This window comes from Hirundo rustica, chromosome Z (genome assembly GCF_015227805.2).
Source record: "Hirundo rustica isolate bHirRus1 chromosome Z, bHirRus1.pri.v3, whole genome shotgun sequence".
Classification (NCBI taxonomy): domain Eukaryota; kingdom Metazoa; phylum Chordata; class Aves; order Passeriformes; family Hirundinidae; genus Hirundo; species Hirundo rustica.
In genome coordinates, this window is record NC_053488.1 from 61,724,441 (window position 1) to 61,746,918 (window position 22,478).

Consider the following 22,478-nt stretch of genomic DNA (forward strand, 5'->3'; position numbering starts at 1 on the left):
CTGTGTGAAGTTCCTAGTGGCTCTCCAGCACTACTGGTTCTAAGTTTCACCCTGAGGGACTCTTTTATTTCAGTATCCACAAGCCTGGAAGAAAATTTGATGTCCACTACAACTCACTTTCTCAATATATTTCTCTAAGCATATACAGATAATCTGGACACTTTATGGGAGTAGCTTATGACTATAAACATCTTCTTTCAATATATCCTTTGTACCTTTGTATGCCTTCTCCCATAAACTCTTTGAGTCTGTTTAGAAGTAAAATATTCTCATCCAATCTTAAGTATTTTCACTCCTCTCTAAACACTAGATTTATGTACAAAAAGAGCTGGAAATCAGTGTTAGCCACCAGGAGACATGATCTTGAAATCATACTGCAGAAAGAGGTCATAGTTTTGAAGGAAGCTGATTAATTGCAGATAGAGCAAACCTTTTGAAACCTTAATCATATGAAAATATTTACTTTATGTTGACCCATATATAAAACCTGCTAAGAACAGCACTTTAGGAGAAATTTCTGGTCAGAGCTCATTCTTTCAACTTACAGAAATAAAATATCAGAGGTGTGTTTCTAGATGTAATCTGGTCTCAGCAGCTACAAAACACTGTTCAATCTGAGATGAATGCAATAGTACTTCGTAAATTCTAAAGACACGAGAAGGATCCAGAGATGGAAAGAATGCCAGACTCTCACATGTGGAATTTGCATTATTCTAGTGAATAGAATCACCTTCAGTATGAGGCTTATTTTCCATGCAAGTCAGACCCATGAAAGGCTAAATGCTATTGGATTACAAGAGTTCAACGATTTCAAATTACGAGAAGTGCTTCTATTGCCACCTGCTGGGCTTTGTTGCTTCACGAGCACACAAGACAGCTCAGAAAGCACAGTTTTTCAAGTTCCTCTTGCAGACACGGAGTTGCTAATAATTTAAAGCTGAATGAACAGAAAGTCACAGAAAACAAAACAAAAGACAAAACAAAAAGACCCAATCAGGGTTAATGTGCTTGTGGATCCAACAGACTACTTCTCACTAATCCCCAAACTCCTCTAGAAAAGTAACTATACAAATTGGGTTTTGTTAAAATGCAAGTAAATCCATTTTCTAAGGTCCATGTTTGGTCACTCTTACCACATGTGAAAGTACAATGTTTACAAGGTAGGAAAAAAAAAAAAAATGACATACTGAATAGTGGTGCTGTTTTGCTACAGTGTGGTATCTAATAGTACAAAGACAGGGTAACAATAAGTATTTGAACCCTTTTATATAGAAGTATCTATATCTCTTCTATGCTGAATGCTTTAGTCACTTCTGTTGTTGTACAAATACTGTAGAATGCTGTGTCTGCTACTGGGAGACTGTATCAGTTTCCAGCTGTAAGCAACTGTGTTAATCCAGACATAGTTTAATTCTGTTTTATGCAATGCAGCTCATCCACAAGATGATGCAGCATAAGTGGTGTAGAGGTGAGTTGTTGTAATGAATTAATTGGGTTTATATTGTGTTTCATTGGATTTGTAATGTTTTCCCCTGTTCCCTGTGGAAACTGTATCCCGTGTTTTGTCCCTGCTCTGCCGCGCCCATTCCCCACACTGGAATGTAACCCAGCTCTGTTCCACTCCCACCTTGTCCCTGACTGGGCAGTGGCCTGGCCCTGCCTCTGGGCCCGTCCCACCCTGGGAAAAAGCCCCGGGACGGGCAGGGCAGCTCTCTCTCTGGCACCAGCGAAGACGGGAAAATAAAGCTATAATCCCCCCTCCCCGGACAAAGAGCAGGCTCTTTCCTTTTGCCATCAGCAGTCGTCTGGGTCTCTCTAAAGAAATACCAGAGTGAGTGATGGCCCAAACTGGTGACAAGATTGCAGCAAGCAAAGTGCTTCCTGAACACCTTTTCTCTCTTTAGATTTAGAAAAATCATGAGAATGGGAAGTAGTAGAAAACTGCTGCAATGTGAGACTTTGACATTAAAGTGTCATATATTCTGTGAAAATAGTATTCTTTCTTCAACAGAAATAGCTCTTAGGAAACAAGTGAAATTAAATCTAAGAACATAATATATTTGGGGGATTTTTGAATCTAAAAATTCTTTGGATTAAATAAAAAATGAGATGGGAAAAATACTTTTAAAAATTCAATATCGAAGTTAAAGTTGTAGTTTGGCCCTCTACTTTTACTCCTAAATGGATTTTGGTCCCTTGACCACTATGCTGTTGAATGGGGACAAACAACTTCCTAAAACTAGCCAAAGACCCAACCCTAAAAGTGCTTAGTTTTCATCTGTGTAATTGCTTTATTTTTTCCACTTCCAGGTCAGAGGACTTGGCTGTTTAATGAAGTTTTTCTTGGGAAACATAATTAAAGAACACATTTCACATGCATATTTGACATTCATCAGATTATTCTAACCCTCTATTTCTCTTAGACTTTGGGTGATGCACTCTGAGAAATACAACATGAGTGGAAATACTTGTTTTTTTTAAGGCAGTAGAACCAAGTGCAGCTCAGAGCAAGGGACATCCCACATGCTGCAAAATCTGCAAATAGAATGTGTTAGCCTATTTGTATCATCATGGTTAGAATGCTTTCAAGGTCAGAACCCGGTGAGTTGAACTTAGATGGGCATTTAATTGTAGTGCTGCAGACTGCAGCATGGCTGCAGGGCTGGACAGCTTCACCTGCAGCTTGTCCTCTCAGAAAGGCAAAAAACCTCTTCACTGGCCCAAGCGGAACAGATCAGAAACATCTGTATTACCACAATGTGGAAAAGCACTGGGTATGTACTGTAACTCTGCTCTCAACAGCTGGTATCCTTTTCCTGCTCTTTATTCATGACAAACATCTTGCTTGCATTGGAGACTGCCACCCCCAATGCCAGCTAAACTGGGTTTTCATAATCATTAATGAGAGGAGTGAAACTTTGACATACCTTCATGTCAGTTTTATCCATTAAAAATATCTCTAAATGGGCTTGTTCATTATATCAGGATGATACTGCAGCTTTTGGATAACAAAAAACCAGCTACTTCATAAGGTTGTTTTAAACTAATTACCTGTATCACTGTAATTGTACTGTACAGAATTCTATTACATGACTTGGTTTAAATGAATCAAAATATATGATGAAAATGAATTTGAAAACAAAATACAAAAGTATACCCCATAAGTGAGCCAACCAAATCACAAGCAAAACAACCATCTACAAACAGAGGTGTTGTAACAGGTTTTGGGCATGAAAAAAAATGCAGACTCAAATTGTGGATAATAGAGACAGATGGAGGCTATAAACTGGACTAAGGACACCCTCGAGAAAGAGAAACAAACAAACAAACAAACAAACAAACAAACAAACCACAACAGAAAAATGGCTGTGTTTTATTAAACTTTGACTTCAAATGACTGAGTTTATCTTTCCATTTATTTCAGGCTGGATTGCTGGACCTGTGGTGTAAAGAAGTGCCAGCTATTGAGGATCAGAGTTGTCCTCCCTGATCTTTTTTGTAGTGCTGTGAAACTCCTAGGCTTGCCTGGAACATGTTGACATTTAGTGTGCCCCATGGACTAGGAAGTTAGTCTGGAGTCACTGAATAAGGACCTTGGGAATCAGGTTACCAACTCTCCTTCTCCACAGACAAATTTTCCCTTAGAAGAGCAGCCTACTAATATTTGAGAGGATCACATTCAGGAAAAAATCAGACTATGGATCTGATAAGACTCCAGAAATTTTTGCTTAGTTCTAATAAAAAAAAAAAAAAACAACTCTCAAGGCATTCATAACACATGTATATAATTGCGAGAAACCTACTGGATAGAAGCTCTATTTATTCTTCAGTCTTAGAAATATTATGCTTCCTAACATTATACTTGCCCTGTATTCATCATCACACCCACAGACCTTCAGATTCTTCCTAACACATGACAAATTTTGCACAAGCTAACAGCTCATTCCAGCTTCCAAATACAGGTGCATTTCTCTAGTTAAGCATGCCTGGATCTCTTGAGATATGTAGGCACATAACTCCTTTGACCAACAATGTTCAGGAGAAGGAGAAAGGCCTCTCACCTCTCCTCAAAAGAAACTGCCTGTCGAGACCACTTCATACCATAGTCACATTTCGGACAACTCTCTCTTCTCTCTGCCATTCAGATCAGCTTCACAGACCAAACTGAACGGGAAACCCTAGAGAATCTGCAGATATTTTCCACAGACTTTTTCAAAAGAGACAAGCTGACATGTCCTCCCTTGTCTTTTTGGAAGTCTAAATTTTGCTAAAGCTGATATTCTGGAAGTTGTACTGGGTATTTTTAGTGCCACATCAATGAGGAATTTGGTATCTAGTTTGTTATATTACCCACATGAGATGAAGTTAGTAAAATATTCTTGGGATCTTGGGCAAGTCAAGGTTAAGTATGCAAAAGTGGAAATTTGTCAGTGCTCACTTCTACCCTTGTACTTGGTTTATAAAAAATCAGAGTTGAAATAAGGCATCTATAACATATCAAACAGCCTCTCTGTCTTGTCTTTGAGAAACTGAAGAGACTGAGCCTCTTTATTCTCATAGCCAAGATGCATACTATTTTTATATCTTATCTTCTGACTGATATAATGTAAACATTTCATACTAAGGCTCTGTTGTATTATTTGAATGCATCCAGATTACGACTTTGTAACAAGGAGCGCAGTGCGTGATCCCTGTTCCTGACTCTGGCTTCTTCCACGCTGCACATATTTTGCAGCCTCATGGCAATACACAGAGAAGTTTAACTATTCTCCAAGAGGTATTCAGAGAAGGTACCTCTGTCTGAATGCATCAAATAAGCCTAAATGGTAGAGCAGGGGACACAGGGAGGAAAACCACTACAGGGAAAGCTAGGGTGTCTTACAAAGCAGCATTGTTACAAAGAGGGAATAGACTGGAGAAAGAGGTCTTGGAAACCTGCTTTTATCACAAGCTGTATCTGGCAGAGCCCTTATTTTACATCTTTCCAGTCTTTAAACTTGGTATAAATAGACAGCAGTAAGTATGACTTGTTTTGAATTGGATGTATTACAACAATAACGTGTGAAACTAACCTGAACAGCCAGTTTCCTAACTATTTAGATTTACAAGTCCTATGAGCTAACCTGGGTAAATCTTTTTCCCTTTAAGGTGCCAGAAAAAGCAAGGAAGGCAAAGCACCTAATTGTTTTGAAATCAATCTTCTCTTTCTGTCTAGACTGGCAGCTTACCTTTCATTTGAGACTGTATCTTAAAGTTTTTTTTTTTTTGTCCAGAGATCTCTCACTGCTGCTCTAAATACCTCCTTATCACAACCTGACTTGGCAGTCTGATTCAGCTTCAAATACAAGTACAAATCCTAACTCAATTCAAACACTCTTACCTTAAGAAGCAGTTCATTCTTGTTATTTACATGTTTCATGTTTTTTCATGGTGGGGGGGGGTGGGGCGAGGCACATTCTTGGAGAGCTGGCACCATTTTTAAAATATATGCATCTTTCAGTTTCTTCTTTTAATTTGCTACCTTTGAATCCTTGAATACCTAACCCAGAGATACCACTAGTTACTTGCAATATTTTTCTTAGACTTCTGCAACTGTTTTCTGTCCTGAAAAATATATGCCAATAATTATATTTCATAATCTGGAAGAATCTTAGAGTCCAGTGTTCTACAGGTTATACTGTAATACAAGGCTGGCCTAAATTTATTCATATTAGTCCTATGCTTATGCATAGTTTTTTTTAAAAAAAATTGTTTGTAAAAATCCTGCCATAGACAGTCTATTGAAAATCTCAGTAAACCGTTTGAAAGTTCTGGGTTTCTTACTTCTGAGTTTGACTAGCAACAAATTCCTGCTTTGAAATTGTTCAATTGTTTCATTCCAGAAAGAAGAAAGCACTTTATGGTTTTTTGACAAGTTAAACAGTTAAAAAGTCTAGCTTCCTGGAGTCTCACTTGTCAGGTACATTTTCCTGCTTTGTTGTCGACCCTTTCTTCTCAATTCAATGAAGATAATTTTTTTTCTCTTCAACTGAAAATGAGAGAAGTTTTTTTAATACATATTTAGGAGGAGTACCTAATCCTTGCATGCTCCAGGGTCAATACTCTGTGTATGTCAGTTATGATATTGACCAAGGAACAAACAGTAACAGCATGCAAGAATTTAGACAGACCCTTCGTGGAGGGTTTTCCAGGCTTGCAGGTTTTGTTTTATGGTGGATTTCAGGCCCCGGGTTAATATTGCTTTTTCACAATCCTACCTTATTGCTGATGGTGGCATGTCTCCAGATACAGGAAAATCATTTGTACTCATTGTGGTTGACACAGTTCAGAAATAGAGAATTAAGAAGCGTTATCCCCACTGACAGAGAAGCAAAACTAATCACAAGACCCTTAAAGAAAATACCAATTCAGACAAAAGACTACCTAGAATTCTTTGTTCATGGACCAGCTCCATGAACTGGGTAATAAAACCAAAATTCTCAACTGTGAAATTCTATTGTTAAGCAAAAACAGGCTTTTCAAAGCTTGTGTGCCACTATAAAAAACTGCTCTAATTTGATTGAGACACATACACATGTCAGCATCTGATCATCCTGTACTCATATATTACTGTAGGATTTGTTTCAGTGAGTACAGGATCAAAAATCATGTTTACAAGTACTAGAGTAAAGCTTAAGCATTCAAATTGTCAATAGTCAATACTGAAAATATCATTTCTGCATGGTGCTATATGCTTTCTAGGTCTGTGGCCTGCAAGGAGAATTCACACATCCGTATAAGTGCCCACTATCTTTAATTAGAAACAGACATTACATTTACAAATGCTTTTGTTCCTCAAGTTGTGGTCTGTTTACTCCTAGTAGTCCTTAAGAAAAAGAGTCCATGAAACTGTCTTGTTCAGGCCTATTAGGCACTTTTAACTATTGCCCTTAAAGATGCAGGACCTTTTCAAGTTTATATGGTAACTGTGACATTCCCAACTCAATACATTATAACAGTCTAAACATAATACTTAACTACAGTTATGGATTCTTTCATTAATGCCCAATTTTTCAAGTCTGCAGTTAAACTCTTCTAGCTTGACTATGATCTTCTGATTTGCTTTCATAAGGTGCCTCATATTTTATTTGAAACTGGTAGGTTCAAATGGCTGAACTAAAACATAAGTCATGGCTTTTATTTATGATCGGAAAGTGCTTGCTCATTTGTTTAATGTGATTGTACTTTGTTTGTCAATCCATGTCCTGACTTTATGCATCTTTTGTCCAGAAATAGTTTTAGCTGCTATCAGCACAATTGTGGGAAACTAGATGAAATGTCACCGGTTTTGAAGTACCAGAAGATATTTTTCAGCTCTTAAAATGTACTGTAGCAGTAGGAAACATGGGATTCAGCTGGAAATAACATTGAACCAACAGTGCTGAGATAAGGTTAAATGACAAATCACTAAAGTATAGCAACAAAGGAAGCAAAGTATTTCAATTTCTCATTTCCTCATTTCCTGCAAAAAAAAGTCAAAATTATACATACCAAGCAATAATGAGAAATGTGCGTGAGATCTCCTTTTAACTCTGTTGAGAGCAAGCCATGAAGACACTCTCAGTGCTTCTCCCAGTAAACACAGCTAGCTTTGAACTCATTATCGTCATCTGTGAGCTCAGCAGAAAATCTTGTGACAGAGTAACCTTGGGATATGAGTGACAGTCTGAAATGGAACAATATGCACACCTATGTAGGTGATTTTTGTATTTCTACATATTTTGGAAATAATTGTTCCCATGAAGTTGTGGAGGAAAGGGAATGCTACTACCCTTGAGATCTTTCTGAGAGCTCCAAGTGGGTTTCTGGAGCCAGCATGCTCTGGTCTCACCATCAGCCCTCACAGCCCAATGCTGACTTGACTCTGTGAACGGTAAGGGTCACCATTTCTCAAATCCCACATTAAATTCAGAACTCAGCAGCAATCACCTACTAGCAGAGACAGCTCTTAATTTGCCACATCCTCATTTCCCTTTTTAAAAGATTATGTGGAAAACATACTCTAGGCTTATGGCTTCAGCAGTTCCCATACAATGGTATTTCTGGGTAAGACACAACGTACATTGAATATCGTTACTTTTTTATTGTTCATAAATATTCAGATTTTACTACTTTTTGGGAAAAAAAATCCAGAAACCAAAAAATATACAAGTGTAGAGCTGACACAATGAAACACAGAGAAAGTGTTCTGGGTGAAATTTCTAACAGATTTAACATCATCAGGACACTAAGTTCAACTTCCAGAATGACACAGGGACTCCAATATATGAATTCCACCAAGTGGCAGAGCTGAATTTTTAATGCCAAACACTGCAGTGACTCTGCAAAGGCTTAATTTCTTTAAAATATATTTTTGCTCTTGAAGTGGTTGTAGTGAATCTCGATGACCCAGTGAGGTAGATGTAGCCATGTTTATTCTGTCTAAGAAAAGAGTGTATTTCAAGAAGAGGAAGAGGGGACACAAAGGTGAGATTGTATAACATCCATAATCCTCCAATTACCAAACCACTTGTCAGTAGGCCAGCAATTGGTGTGAATTAGAACAGCCTAAGGAGCTCACAGTGTATGTTGCCAGCCAGCAGCACCTAGAAGCCAGTCTATCAACCACAAACTAGTGCCCCTGTTCTTCTGTCTCAGGCCACAAGCTTTCTCCCACCCTCCAGGTGGCACTGATAGAGCTCCAACAGCACCTCTTCTTACACTGAAGACACTACGAGCAGATCTGCAGAGTTTACACAGCGTTTTTCTGTAGAACAGAAACGGAACCTTTGACTCTAGAAGATATCTATCTTCTGACTGTACAATCCTCATTCCAAAGATGAAAGGGCTGCTGAGGTACCACTGATTGTTTTGGAAATTATTTTCAGCAAAGAATGCTGGTACTTCTCCAGTCTGAATTAACAGCCCTCCAGGGCTGGAGCCAGGAGCAATTCTCTAATAACAGAACAAAGATATTACTTCTTGTTTCACTTACTCCACAAATCACACAACTTGATTGCTTGGAAAAGAAAAGTTGCTGGTACTCATATTTCATTTTAGTGTACATGAAAGCATTCACTTCCTCTGATTTGTAAGTACAATAGTAAGTGTGAATGCTCTGAGAAAAGTCACATCAATCACATAATACATAACAGACAACTCTAGGCCTTAAGCCCATATATGAGGTACAGTTTCTTTCATGATAACAGGAAGCCTAGATTGCTAGTTCACAACTTGTACTGGATTTTGTCATACCTTTTGAATAACCTCACCACTTAATAAAATGCTCCAGAGTAAGTAAAATAATAATTGCTCTCTGCTGTACCTTGTAAAAGGGAGTATTACTTCCTTCATGTGCTTAGCCTATTCCTATACCAATGTGTTTTGGCACTCACTCCTCTACATAATGTAACAGCATTTTTCAAAATAGCACCTTCAAACACCTTCTCCATGGCTTTCTTGTCTAATACCCACCCTTCCAGCCAACACTGGCTCTCTGTTATAGCTACAGAGGTTTGGTACAGAGGGCAGAGTGATATTTATGCCAACCATCTGGCACATCATGCTTGTTTTGCCTTGACATGAAAATGTTTTCTTTTACAAAGTTCGTGACCAAGATGTGCTTCCCTGACTTATAAAGTTTTTGGCATGATCAGTTTACTGAGCTGAGGATAAATCACATGGTCAGTATCATTCTTAAGCAAAAAGAGGGCACTTCTGGGTATATTTTTAAAACAGCCTGTGTCTGCCTCTGTCACATGACTAGATCCATTTACATGGAAAGGTTTCTCTTGTAGCAGTCAAGGGCTTCATGAGATGCAGTTACACAAGGGTGTGAACACTTGAGTGCTGAAACAAAACAAAACAAAACAAAATAGAAAACTCAAACAAAAAAGAACAAACTTAAAGGAGCAACTTGGTTTCTCAGATTAATCAAGTTTGGCTAAAGGTCTTCACCAGAGTGTTTTTGAAAGAGGAGAAGAAAAATTTTCAAAGAACTGATTTTCTGTATTTGACGTTACAGTTTAGTAGCAACTGCTTATTTTTACTCTGGAGACTTTTGGAGCACATCATCATTACACAAGAAAGTTTTGGTGACCATATCTCTGCAGATGAATTTTATTTCTCTCATGGTTTTTCTGAAAGGTACGAGTGCATGTGTGTGTATTCATGTGCACAAGTGCGCACACACACACACACACACACACACACTTTATTTAGCTTACGATAAATGTGTGTGAGTCTGTATATGTGTGAGCAGACATGCATTTGTATGCATGTGTGTTACATCCACTTCACTTTGCAGGTTTTGGTTTACAGGACCTCTGGTGGACGATCAGTCTGTCTGGAAGAAAAGTACGCCCACAAACATCACATGGAACTAGCTGGCTTTGGGCACTGGTCCAGGCAGCCTCATTTAAAGCATCAAGATCATAGAAACCTTTGGCTGGAAAATTAGAAAAAGAAAGTATCAGCTTTCATTCTGGAGACCCACATTCAACTCTTTATGGAAAATATTTTCAGGAAATACCTGTTGACTGAGCCTTTCAGTTTAACCAAAACATATTGCTTTTGCAAATGAAAAAGAAAAGAAAGAAGCAAAAGAGTAAAAAATATATTAAAAATACTCTGGTTTTTGTCCCAGGGGTTGAATTAAATTAACTTCAAACTGAATCATTTTGTATTGTATGAGAGTATAGAGAAAACATCATGCTGTGTGTTATGATCTGCATTCTCAGCTAATTATTAACATCTTTGCATACATACTATTATCAGCAAATTCACTTTTTGGCTTTGCTTCAAGCTCTGTTTAACAAGCATGTGTTATCTGAGCATGGCTATGGGTGGGAGCATATCATACTTGAGAATATGCTCTTTGTACTGCTCTGGACAAGGGGCCAAATTTTCTTCCTGTTGGAGTCTATGTAAGTTATACTAAAAAGTGGAGTAAATCTTAGTTAAGCCTAAAACTTTACAGACAAAACCTACAGTACTTTTAACTCACAACTTCCCGTGAGGTCATTACACTGATTCATCTATTGTCATCTAAACACTAATCCAGCCTTACTGTCAGTTATTTTCCACTGCAGGAAGAATGACTGCTCTGAAAACTCAGGAGCATTCTTCAAACACTCAGATATGTTTTCAAGATTTAATTTGGGTAAAAAAAGAAAAAAAAAATCATGTTTACTTTCATCTTGAAATGGACTTTCCTTCTGAAATGGATTTTCACGTAGTGTTGTTTCAAATTGATTTGCAAAAAGGCCAGGCATGTTGTTTAATACCTGGATTTAGATCTTAAGGATTTTCATTTGAAGTGTATGCATAAAAAAAAATCCACATGGCTCAAATTGAACACATATTTGCTTCACCCTTCTAATTTGGTATGATAATATAGAAACAGATTTTAAAATCTGATTTTTTTCTTTGAACGGTTAGCAGTGGACAATTTTTAAAAGAAAAGGACTTGTGCATTTAAAAATATTCCATGCTTTCTGTCATTGGCACGTGATAGACCTCTTCATTAAACTCCCATACAATTTTAACATGATTCATATCCAATGGTTCACATAACCACAATAAGCCTTAGATCTCTTAATATGTCTGTTCCTAATGTTCTTTTTGTTAGAAGAGCAACCAAGTAGTGTTTCTTTTCTTGGCTGAGACAAATATCCCCTTTGCTTGCAGGAAATGAATGTGTATTTTCTGTACTTTGGAAAGTTTATGGAATATTAAAAAAAAAAAAAAAAAAAAAAAAAAAAAAAAGAGGGGGGAAGAGAGATGACTTTCCCCTTGCAGGCATGTGTTAGGCATTCCACAAACAAAACACTGTGTAATGAGGGCAGTGGTTGTCTTCCTGTGACACTTGAGTTTTCAGAAAAAGATTTATGTAAGTTATAAAAAGTTTTATGTAAGCAGTTCATATTTCTGAGCTTTTTTGAACATTGTCTATTTAATTCAACAGGGGTAATCCCTCCCCCCTGAGCTGAGAAACTGTGAGACATGCAGTACATGCATGTGGTCTGAAGGTCAGTTATAGCATTTACCACATGATCAAGAGTAAGTCTTATGGAAAAAGAACAACACTGAGATTATTTTCTCAAGGTCAAGAGTATGAGGCAGCTGCAGGGGGAACAACAATTTTAGCTCAAGCTACAGAACTGATCAGGTTTGCATCAGCAGGAATTTAGGGACAGATGCTGGAAGCAGGTCAGTATCCCCAGAGGAACCGTGGGCACACAACACCTCACAGGAGATGCGAGACGCCTGATATGACTCATTGAGCAAATGAGACAGCTTTCTGATTCATATCTGGAAGCCTTCTGCTAGATTGTTTTCTCAAAAAGTGGTTGTCTTTCTGCTTCCACTCCTTCAAAATAAGAATAGTGCATTTCAAAATAACCTGATTTGCCTTTTTGCATCCTCCTCTTTCACATGGAATTCTCATTTCCTCCATCTGTTTTACCACACAATGTGTAGTAATTAAAAAGTGCTTAACATCTAAAAAAACAAATACAATGAAGATGTCTTTTGAACACATCTTTTACTGGAGATTCAACTATGCCATTTGGCATCTGTTAACCAAGTTCCAATTTTATATTTTTTGAACTTTGATTATTATTTTGAACATCTGGTTAGTGTTCTCAGTGATCCTGCTCTCTTCTACATGTCTTCTGAGGACATATTTCTTTGTACTGCTGTAAACTGATCTAGTGTATGACTCTTTCTCAAATGAGTTGTAGGAGACTTTGTCTACTTTTCCAGACATTATGGGAAGCTGAGGAAAATTGTGGGGAATATAAAAAAAAAGTGTGTGTGAATTAAATGCCTGTGAGGAAGTGGTCCAAACTTGGCCCAAAGTAGCTCAGACCAGATGGCAGGGCCAGGGAAAGCATCCAGCAGGAAAGGTAGAATAACTTTGTGTGGGAATAGGGAAGTTTTGGGAACTGCTTCCAGGCAAAGCATGGATAGGATATACTTTTCACCCTACAGTGAACATATGACCCTGGGATACATATCTGTGTACATATCTGCCCATCTCTGTGAGTGCTGGGGATCTTCAGTGTTCATTAATTCGAAGTAGAATCTTAGAAAACAGATCCCACAGCACAAACATGTAAAACTGGTAAAAAAAATTCTGTATTTTTTACTACATATATTTTTTCTCCACTGTGTTTATATTACACTGTCTCACAATGAAAACTTCTCAGATTTGTAAATTAAAGGGATCAGTAACATCTACGGGCTGTTGACTGTAATAGAATCTGGTTGAAGTATTCACACCTACGTTGCCTGAGGGTATTTTATCTTAAAGATTCTGTGTCATGTCTGCATGTTATTCTTGCATGTTTTTGCTTGTTTTAAGACACGACTGTCTACAGTGTTAAAAGAAGTCAAAGAGTAGTAATGTAGCTGTGAAGCAGGTTGCTTATCTATTTGTGTTTAGATTCAGGTCACATTGGCACACAGAGGGGAGTGTCCCAGGAGGCATGTTCCATAGGTAATGATCACTTTTACTTACTGGAGGAAAAAAATACCTGCAAACTGCTTGCCTCTTACTTTAAAATATATTTTTTAATTCCTCACATTTTTTTGCTCATCTCTCTTAATTTGTTCTGTAGCTTACCTTGCATGGTTCTGACTTCAGGCTCTTTGGGTTCTGGCCTTCTCAAGTGCTTGGGGAGGTTGTCATTCTCCTGGTGCCATTTTTTCAGGCATTGTGGCTTATGTATACTGATAGATTTTGTTCCATACTCACGGCCACATATGTAGCAAATCACTGTTGGTGGCCGTCTTACCACTTTTGGCTGCAAATAACAATGGTGAAGAAGAAGAAATACTGTTTTCAATATTAATTTTGCATCACAATGACTATGTATGAAAGCAATCACGTAGATAAGGAACCTGGTTATCTGTGAAATCCATGTAACTGCTTATTTCAGTCTGGTTTTGTTTGGAATCAGGCCTGAGGCTTCTAAGAGATATTGTCTTATTAAATGGGCACCTGGAACAGGCAGGTTTCTTCTGCAGATGCTGGGCTGAAAATCTGTGTGTGACTAACCAATACTTAGCTGTGTTAAATTTCACCTCTTCTATTTTCATACCTTCAAGTCCATGAAAATGCTAAGTCTTCACATGCATAAACAACACCTCTGCTTCATCAGGTTACAATATAGCATCCACCTTAAATGGCTGAAGCCATTTACTTACCAGAGGTAAAACGGAAAGCAGCAACAAAACTTCATTAGCTGAATTCTTGATGTCTAGTACAGTGACAGAAAGACTCCATTTTCCATCAGAACAAAGCTCAAAGCACTCTGTCCAGCCTTAGCATCTCTCTTAAGCTAGACAGAGGGCAGTTCTCCCAAGAGGTGATTGTGGTTCTTTACCCCACTTTTGCAACAGATCAGTTAGCTGGTGGAATTCTTGGCTTTCAAAGATTAAAACCAATCCAGGATATTTCAGGATGAGGTGTAAAATAGGAACTGCTGTTTGCTTATCCTAAAGGCCTTAGTGTGAACTCTGCCAGCAAGGGCAGAACTGGACTCTAAGCAAGTCATTGTTTCCACACTGAGTATCTGCTTTTGTTCTCAGAGAAAGACTGCTCAAAAACAGAAGAAAAAGATTCCTCAACCCCAAACCTCACAAAGACATAATCTAAGGCTGAAAATGTATAATTACTGTGGTATTGCAGATTATGGACCCAGCTGTGTCCTTAGGCATGTCTTGGGCTAGGTGTGGTGTCAGTACCAGCCGTGCTGCAGGAAGTAGGATAAAAACAAGCTGTAGAGAAGAACTTTGAGGCACACAGATGGATCTCACAACTGCCAGCACTTCCTACACTTCTGACTAAAGAATACCAGTAAGAGATGGGCTATTCCCTGCCCTCCTCAACAGACAGACAGCCATTCCAGACCAAATACGGGAAATCTTTCTCACTCAAACAAGTTTGGTGGGGGTTTCATTTTTTTCCTCTGCTGCTGTGTAAGACAAAGCATAACCTGTTCCTGTATTTATGACTCTTTCTGTCAGCCCATCAATGTGTTTACAAAATTCTGGGCAGCTCGCCTTGTATTTATGTTACAGCCTGAAAATGTCATTAGTGAACAATCTTCATAAGATTGCCTTCCCATATCACACATGTAATCTCACTTACATGAAAGAAATACTACTCTCTAAAGCATATTTTTTTCTGGGAAAAGTTGGACTTCTTCTGGAAAGTTCTCACAGTGTCTTGAAATATAACATCCAAAGACAGTCTCTCCAAGGATATTTTCATCCTCTTGACTTTCAAATGTAATTTCATTGCTATCTTTGATAACAGTATTTTATATAAGCATATTTTCTAATATATATAAAAATACAGCCTTCTCCTATTTTTTTAGATGAATACAGCAACAGCTGTTTTAAAAATACCATATAACTTTTTATTATCAAATTTCACCTACTTCTTTACTTCAAGTCGTGAGCTAGAACTTGGCTGATTTTGAAGACTCTGGGTCCAGAGACAAAGTCTTCTGGAGACACTATGAGTTTATTTGTCGGTTCTGGAGAACTTTAGATAAGGATACGACAATCTAAAATCCTGAGGTCAGAGGACTTTTTTTAGTGTGTATGCCTGCTGTGGGTGTGGTTACACTATTTTAGAAATGGTTTTTTAAAAAAAATGCTATGTGTAAAATCACTGAGAACACACTTTCCCCATGAGTTCTCATTAGGTAGGTTCCTGTCATTCATTTAAATAGTTACTTACTGGCTGTGAACTAGGAAAGAGCAATTTGACTTACATTCAGTTGGTAGGGACTCTTCATATATGAACAGAAAACGAAAAAGAAATCCTAGTTGTGGTGGTGCGAGAGTTGTTATATCAAGTTCTTAAGTGTTTTACGTAAGCCATTTGTATTTTTATAAGAAATTTTATGTAATGGTTTGTTCCTTGTACCCCTGTTCCTCCCAATGGTTTTCCCCCCCCATGCTTGTTATATAGCCATCCTGTTATCTGTCAATCACCCTACCCTACCCCTGTTCCTGTCACTCCTCTCTCTCTCACCTTGGGCGCCCTATCTATCATTCTGGGACCCTTCCCTGGATCCTGGAAAGCTCCAGGGGGGATGTTGAGTGATAGGCTGGTGTCTGGGAAATCCCCTACTCCCCAACTGTGACTGGTTCCCCTGTTCCATGGTTACACCCCCGGTTCCACCCCAAGTTATTCTGATTGGCTGTTGCAATGTTAACACCCATTGGTCCTCCCCCGTATATAGGAACGTGCACAAGCCTTGTTTGGGGCTCTCCCGAGCAGCAGCGGTCAGGTGCGGAGCTCCCATCAGGTCTCCCCCATAATAAAGCCTTTTACCCTGCTCAGAGAGTCCTCCTTCTTGCTGTCGCCATCTTGTCCTATGCTGGGTGTGGGGAACCAAGTACCCACGGGGAGGAGGTGGCTAGTGCTACTAGCTACCCTGACCCATAGCGTGTGAGCCACGGTGTGGACACTGAGCTAGCCCGTGGGCCAGCGCTTCCAGGCGCACGCAGGACACCGCAACACCTAGTACAAATGCAGAAATCTTTTCAAGTAGAAATGTCTGTCTTTTGCAATTTCCACAATTCAAAATAGTACTGAAACAAGAGGAGAAAGCAGAATTAATTAAAAGGAATCAGGTCACTCTTAGGATAGAATTATTTTTATTCCAGAAGAGTATTGAGATTGACCCGCCACCATACATACAATTATACACACAAATTCTTCCCTGTACACATGTTTAAAATTCAAAAGAGATTAGCCTAACAATTGGTAGTAACAGGTATTTCTTTTTTTAACTGTGGAATCCAAGATACCATGCTTTACTTGGAATTTCTACAGCTGATGATATTTACCCTTAATTTCTTTTTATTTTCAGTGTGCCTATCCCAAATGTCACATCTGGAGGCCGGCAGTTTGAAATTAAACTATTTTTGGAAACACCGCAATTTTCCAACCCAAACTACTCACAGGCCAGTGGCTAGGCTGTCTGTTCACTGCTTTGTTTTTAACTTTCAAAAAGGGTTGTAGGGAAGGTCTGTTCCTGAGGATATGTGTTATTATAAAAATACCTACAAATACCTAACAGTGTAGTTAGGCTTTCCTCTGGTGTCTCAGTATTTTCTTTTTTACTCCAAGACTGCTAAGTATGTCTGCGTGACTATGAATGAAGTTATTTAGCTCAGAGGGCTATGCAACTATGTCCTTTCAATAGACCTGACATGACTTAAGGTTAGCCCCAGGCTGCTGTTATGGTGTTACATGAGGTCAAATCCTTCCATATTGCACAAAGCTTTTTATTTTTTCTTAAGTACACACAATAAGACTGAATCCCAAACTCTCCTACATAAATATTTATCATCCAGGACTGCACATTGCTCTGCTTTTCTTATTTGTTTAATTATCCATGTATTTTAATGGGAAGAGGCGGGGGCATCCTGCTCTAGGATGGAGCTCTTGTCATAGACTTGAATCGCCCAAGGGTTAGAGGCTAGGAAAAGATTGGTACAAGAACTTAGCAGCAACATTCTATGAAAGCAGCCCTCTCCACACATTCTTCTCTGCCAAGTAAAAGGCATTTTTCATAAGGATCATGGACAGGGTATCACATGGTTCTCATGACTATCGGAAACTGCACTTCACAGCCTACCGAATCTTTGAAACAGATACAACAGCAGTCACGTAAGGATCATATGCCTGTATAGGAAATTTCCTTGAACAGCAAGGTAATTCTGCAAGATGATGCATATAATTAAAAGTATTACTCCAGTGGAAGCATGAAATATCCCATTTTGCTCCCGATGTGTTTTCTTTTCAAATTTAGTAAGTCAATGAATATGGCATCCATGTACAAGCAAAGGATGGAAGCCCAGTCATTCCCAATGATAATACTCAGTAAGTTTCATTCAAACCATCCATTCACTGTCCATTCTCATCTAACTTTCTATATTTGCAAATTTATTTGTCAGTATTCTCCTAGGAAGGAGTTCAAAAACACTGCAGTGAGGCAAAAAAAGCTCATCACTGACTTTCCACCTTCAGTAGAATTATACTGCATCTGAAGAACCCTTCCCTTTACCAAGATGCTACACGGCTTTATGCTAGAGCAAAATACAACATCAAAGTTCTTGCTAGACAAATTTTCAAGACTTATCCTGTGTTAAAATGCATTACAATTTAGCAAAGGAAGATCAGTGAAATCTTTTTAGGTAGTTAACCAGATAAGAAGAAAACAGCAGATGGCAGCACCATCTAAATAGGCTTTTAAGATCAGCACTAACTATTATCAAAAATCCCATAATTCATATACACACAGCAAGTTATTGATACTCATTTACATGTATCACACATTTTTTTCTAAGAAACAATAGAACAATAGACTCTGTTTTAGTGCAAGTCTGTGTTTCAGTAGCTGTAGACACCACTTCTCTTGTTTGGGATAACACAGTAGAATCCAAAGCAGAATTTCTGAGCTGATGTGACCCTTGAGAGTCTCTAAGCATAGGCTGTTGTTTTACACAGCCAGGCATGATTTACTCAAACGTGTTCATTGATTCTGAGAGTGAGGACAGGTACTGGAAGAGGTAGCTTACAGAGGCTGTTCAGTCTCCACCTCTAAAGACATTCACTGCAGAACCGAGGAAGAGTTTGTCAGTAATTATACTGGCCTAGTTGATGGCACACTTGCTAAAGGGGAGAGAATTGCAGGGCATACAGGCAGAGGCACATAGGATGAAGTGCTTGCAGCTGTAAAGTTAAAATGCACTTTACATGGTGAACCACTAAATCAGTCAAAATTTTATTCTGAAAATGAGGAAAACCCAGCTTTTTCATTTAGGGCATTTTTCATTGCCTAAATATATTTGAAAGCAGCACTACTATTAAATACACTCTACAAAAAAGGCTAGGTGGGTTTTTTTCAGTTTTTGTTTTCCTCTGATGTTATGCTGAATCAGGACTTTAAGCAAGTACTTAAATAAGTCACTGTCACAGTGAGTAAGCCTGTTATATGAGACAGGGACTGCCCCATATGCGTTCCAGCCAGGAACAAAACCGTAGCCATTTCACTCCACCACTAGTGAAGCACTGTTTTTTAACTGAATTCAATAAGCAGCTGAGTAGCTGGTAAGGTGAACAGAATTAAAACCATATGCTGGAAAAAGAGGAAGACTTTAGCGGAGACACAGACCTTGTCCCTGTTCATAACTAGTCTGCAATTATTCCATAAGCTTAGTGCCTTTCCACACCCTTCAGTATGTGGACCTTTCAAAATGTTCAACTGGAAATGAAGATCCTCTCACAGAGAATTTAAACCTACAGGAAAGTGGCTTCCTTTAACAACTTCTTATAAGCTGTCTGTGAGTCCTGAAGAACCCCTTGGATCACAGGGTATTTCTTTCAATCTTCCCATCCCATCTCTGCCTTTAATTCGTAACTTTAAAGAACTCTAAAGAACAGCTCTAAAAAGAATACACTAATAGACCTCAGAGAGGTAAAATCCATCATCCCTTCTTAAAAGTCATTGTTAATAATAAAGTGTCTAAAAGTCAATTACAAACAGGAAGCTATACAGCCTCATTAGTTCTACTGCAACTGATGAACTGTAACAGCTTGGAAGTAAATGAGGAAACCTGTTGTTCACACAGAAGGGAAAACAGATTTGAACAGATTTCATTTTGGCTCTAGAGAGCTCACAGAAGTAAAAAGTGGTAATAATGTTGTTGTTCAACAAGTCAGCAGATGTGAGTGAATCCACAAAGGGAACAGATACTTTGGATAAAAGGGTAACATTTTTTCACAGAGTCACTGTCAGTGCCAAACCACACTCTAAACTATTTTTTAAAATTATTTATTTATTTAATAGTATAATAACTATAAAAAATGGCCCTCACCCTCTCTTTTTTAATCTGCAGGATTATGTGATAGATTAAACTCTCTGCTTCACACCCATGCCTTTCACTGAACAATCACCTTTAGAGCAATGACAGTTCTTTGGGAAAGAGCACAATGTAGTGTAAATAGCATCACTTTTCCTACATCTATAAATGCAGCTGTGCAGCACTTTGAACTGCTTGTGGATTATGTAAAATTTGCTGATAAAAGACATGAGTAGTGAACATTTATTTGCCAAAATATATCAATTAGTGGCCTCATATAGCATAATAAAAAAGGGCTCATGAAGTCTTTAGTCTGATGTGAGGTAGGGTTATGCTATTATCCTAATTTTACTCAGCAGCTGGTAAACTAACATATTACATACTCTGCCTTCTAAAGCATCTTAAGAAATGCCCTTGCATAGCATTGCATTCCTTTGGCAACAGAGAGCTAAATCCCATTTTCAAAAGTAATGTAGGCAATCAGGATTTCAACCCACATTAAAAAAAAAAAAAAAAAAAAAAAAAAAAAAAAAAAAAAAAAAAAAAAAGGCCATTTAATTTGGACACTGGGCCTAAATTTAGACATCTATCTTACAAAACTCCTGGCCAAAAGACAGCTTGTGCAGAAACAAATGCAGAAAAAAATATCCCATTTTCCAAAACTCTGTGTAGCTTTTGGATAATGTGAATCAGCTTCTTTATTCTTGGATCCTGAATCAAATTCAGTGGAAAAAAATGTGCAGTCTTATTTATTTTGTTGCTGTTATATCCAGAACTGCTGCCTTTGAACATGCAGTCCTCAATAAACTCATGGTGCATGCCAAGATTAAGAATAACAGTAAAATATGAAAATCATGTTTTGAAGTACTGGATGCTTGCAGGACAATGAAACATCTCATTTCATGTCAGCTATATAAAAATACCTAACATGTCCTAAAATATATGACATCCAAAAGTTGCCTAAGCTGCTCAATAGAATCTCCTAAGGAACCATATCAAGCATTGGTCCCTCTTGGGGATATAATTTGTTACAGGACAACAAAGAACTGAACTACTCCCATTCAAAAGGAAAATCAAAATAAATAAGAATAGTTTCCCTTATTCCCCTTCCCAGTGTTTCCCATTTCCTTATCCTTTAGCAGAGAAACATTTGCATGGAACTAAAAGGTTCTTCTGAAGAAAAGTGATTTTAAATTTCATGGCAAGCCAGTCTCCCCTGGAGTGCCAAGCATCAAGATGCATCCACACCCTTTCATACAGCACATGCTTAGCAATTTACCTGGTCAGATACAGCTGGTGCAGCCCTGCTTGTTCCTTGACGGGCCTTAGATGGTTCACCACTTGCTGAGCGAGTTCCATATCCTGGTGCTTTACCAGATTTACTAGCGGTAGTGCTTGGTAGCCTCACACCACTGCTACCTCCTTTGCAACACCTCTCGTGCACAGGGAGACGGTCAGGAAAAAAGGTTCGGCCACAGTTTCTACAGGGCACAAGCTGGGCTTGAGCACTACAATAAGCTGCTTCATTTTCATCTGCAAGTGTATAGGAACCACTACCCGTAAGGACCTCAGGTTTCCTGGGCTCCGGCCTTCTAAGGTGCTTTGGTAGCTGTTTGTTCTCAATATGCCACTTCTCTAGGCATTTAGGTTCATGTATAGCAATAGAATGTGACCCAAATTCTCTGCCACAGATATAGCATACCTTGAAGGCAGGTCTTCTTGTGAAGGGTGTTTGAGACATGTCTGAAGAATTTGACTATTGTGATGCTGTTGCAGTGCCTGGTCACCTTTTCTGGGATCCAGCTTCTAGATATACTACTTCGGGAAAAATTCTGGGAAGATTTGGCAGTTTAGATGGTGAAACTTGTTCTAAAGGTGAGGTGCTAGAGATACCTATAGGGGCTTCTACCCCACTGGATAGAATACTACAAGTTTTATTCACACTCTTTTTCTTGATATTTGTTTCCATTAAGGGTATCACATTTCAGGAAACCTCTCTCTCTCCTATGCATAAAGAACTTGGCAAAGTCTATTATTCAGAACGATCCAACATCTTCTTAATCCATCTTCATGGGCCAAAATATATTAGAGACTTCAAAGCTGGAACACTGAACCTAATGGCTGTTTCAGTAGGTAAAGAGGGGGTTTGTGTGGTTTCCTTTTGTCTTTTGTATTCACACAACCCTAAAACAAATGAAATTAGTACAAATTAATAAATTTTGTTCTCTCTAGTTAAGGTTACCAACCCCCGGTTTATTGCAAGGCATAATTAACCTTACTAATCTGTAGTATTTTTAAAGAACATATAAATAACATCAACTATATTCTCAATGACAGTGATCAGTTGAACAATATAAATCTGAAATTCTGGTCCCAGTGGAAGTAAAATCGTGAAGGACGTGAAAGAAGATGGGCTTGCACAAGCTGTAGCTGGTGACATGTAAGTGGTTTGGTATATAACCAATATTCTCTATTTTCAGTTACTGATAGAACTGGTACTTCTGACAGTCTTCAATTTCTAAGCCTTTGAAGCTGATACTTAAACATCATTTCCCTGCCTCTAGAGA

General features: G+C 38.4%; 1 protein-coding gene across 1 annotated transcript in view; it reads right to left on the reverse strand.

The window, feature by feature from the left end:
* Positions 1 to 10,313: 10,313 nt before the first annotated feature.
* The window catches only part of ZNF475 (zinc finger protein 475), a 57,276-nt gene continuing 45,111 nt past the window's right edge, over positions 10,314 to 22,478 (reverse strand). The window contains 3 exon segments of the mRNA XM_040091077.1: positions 10,314 to 10,465; positions 13,646 to 13,826; positions 21,191 to 22,095. Of these exon segments, the coding sequence (XP_039947011.1) occupies positions 10,314 to 10,465; positions 13,646 to 13,826; positions 21,191 to 21,880 (1,023 nt within the window). The 5' untranslated portion in view covers positions 21,881 to 22,095.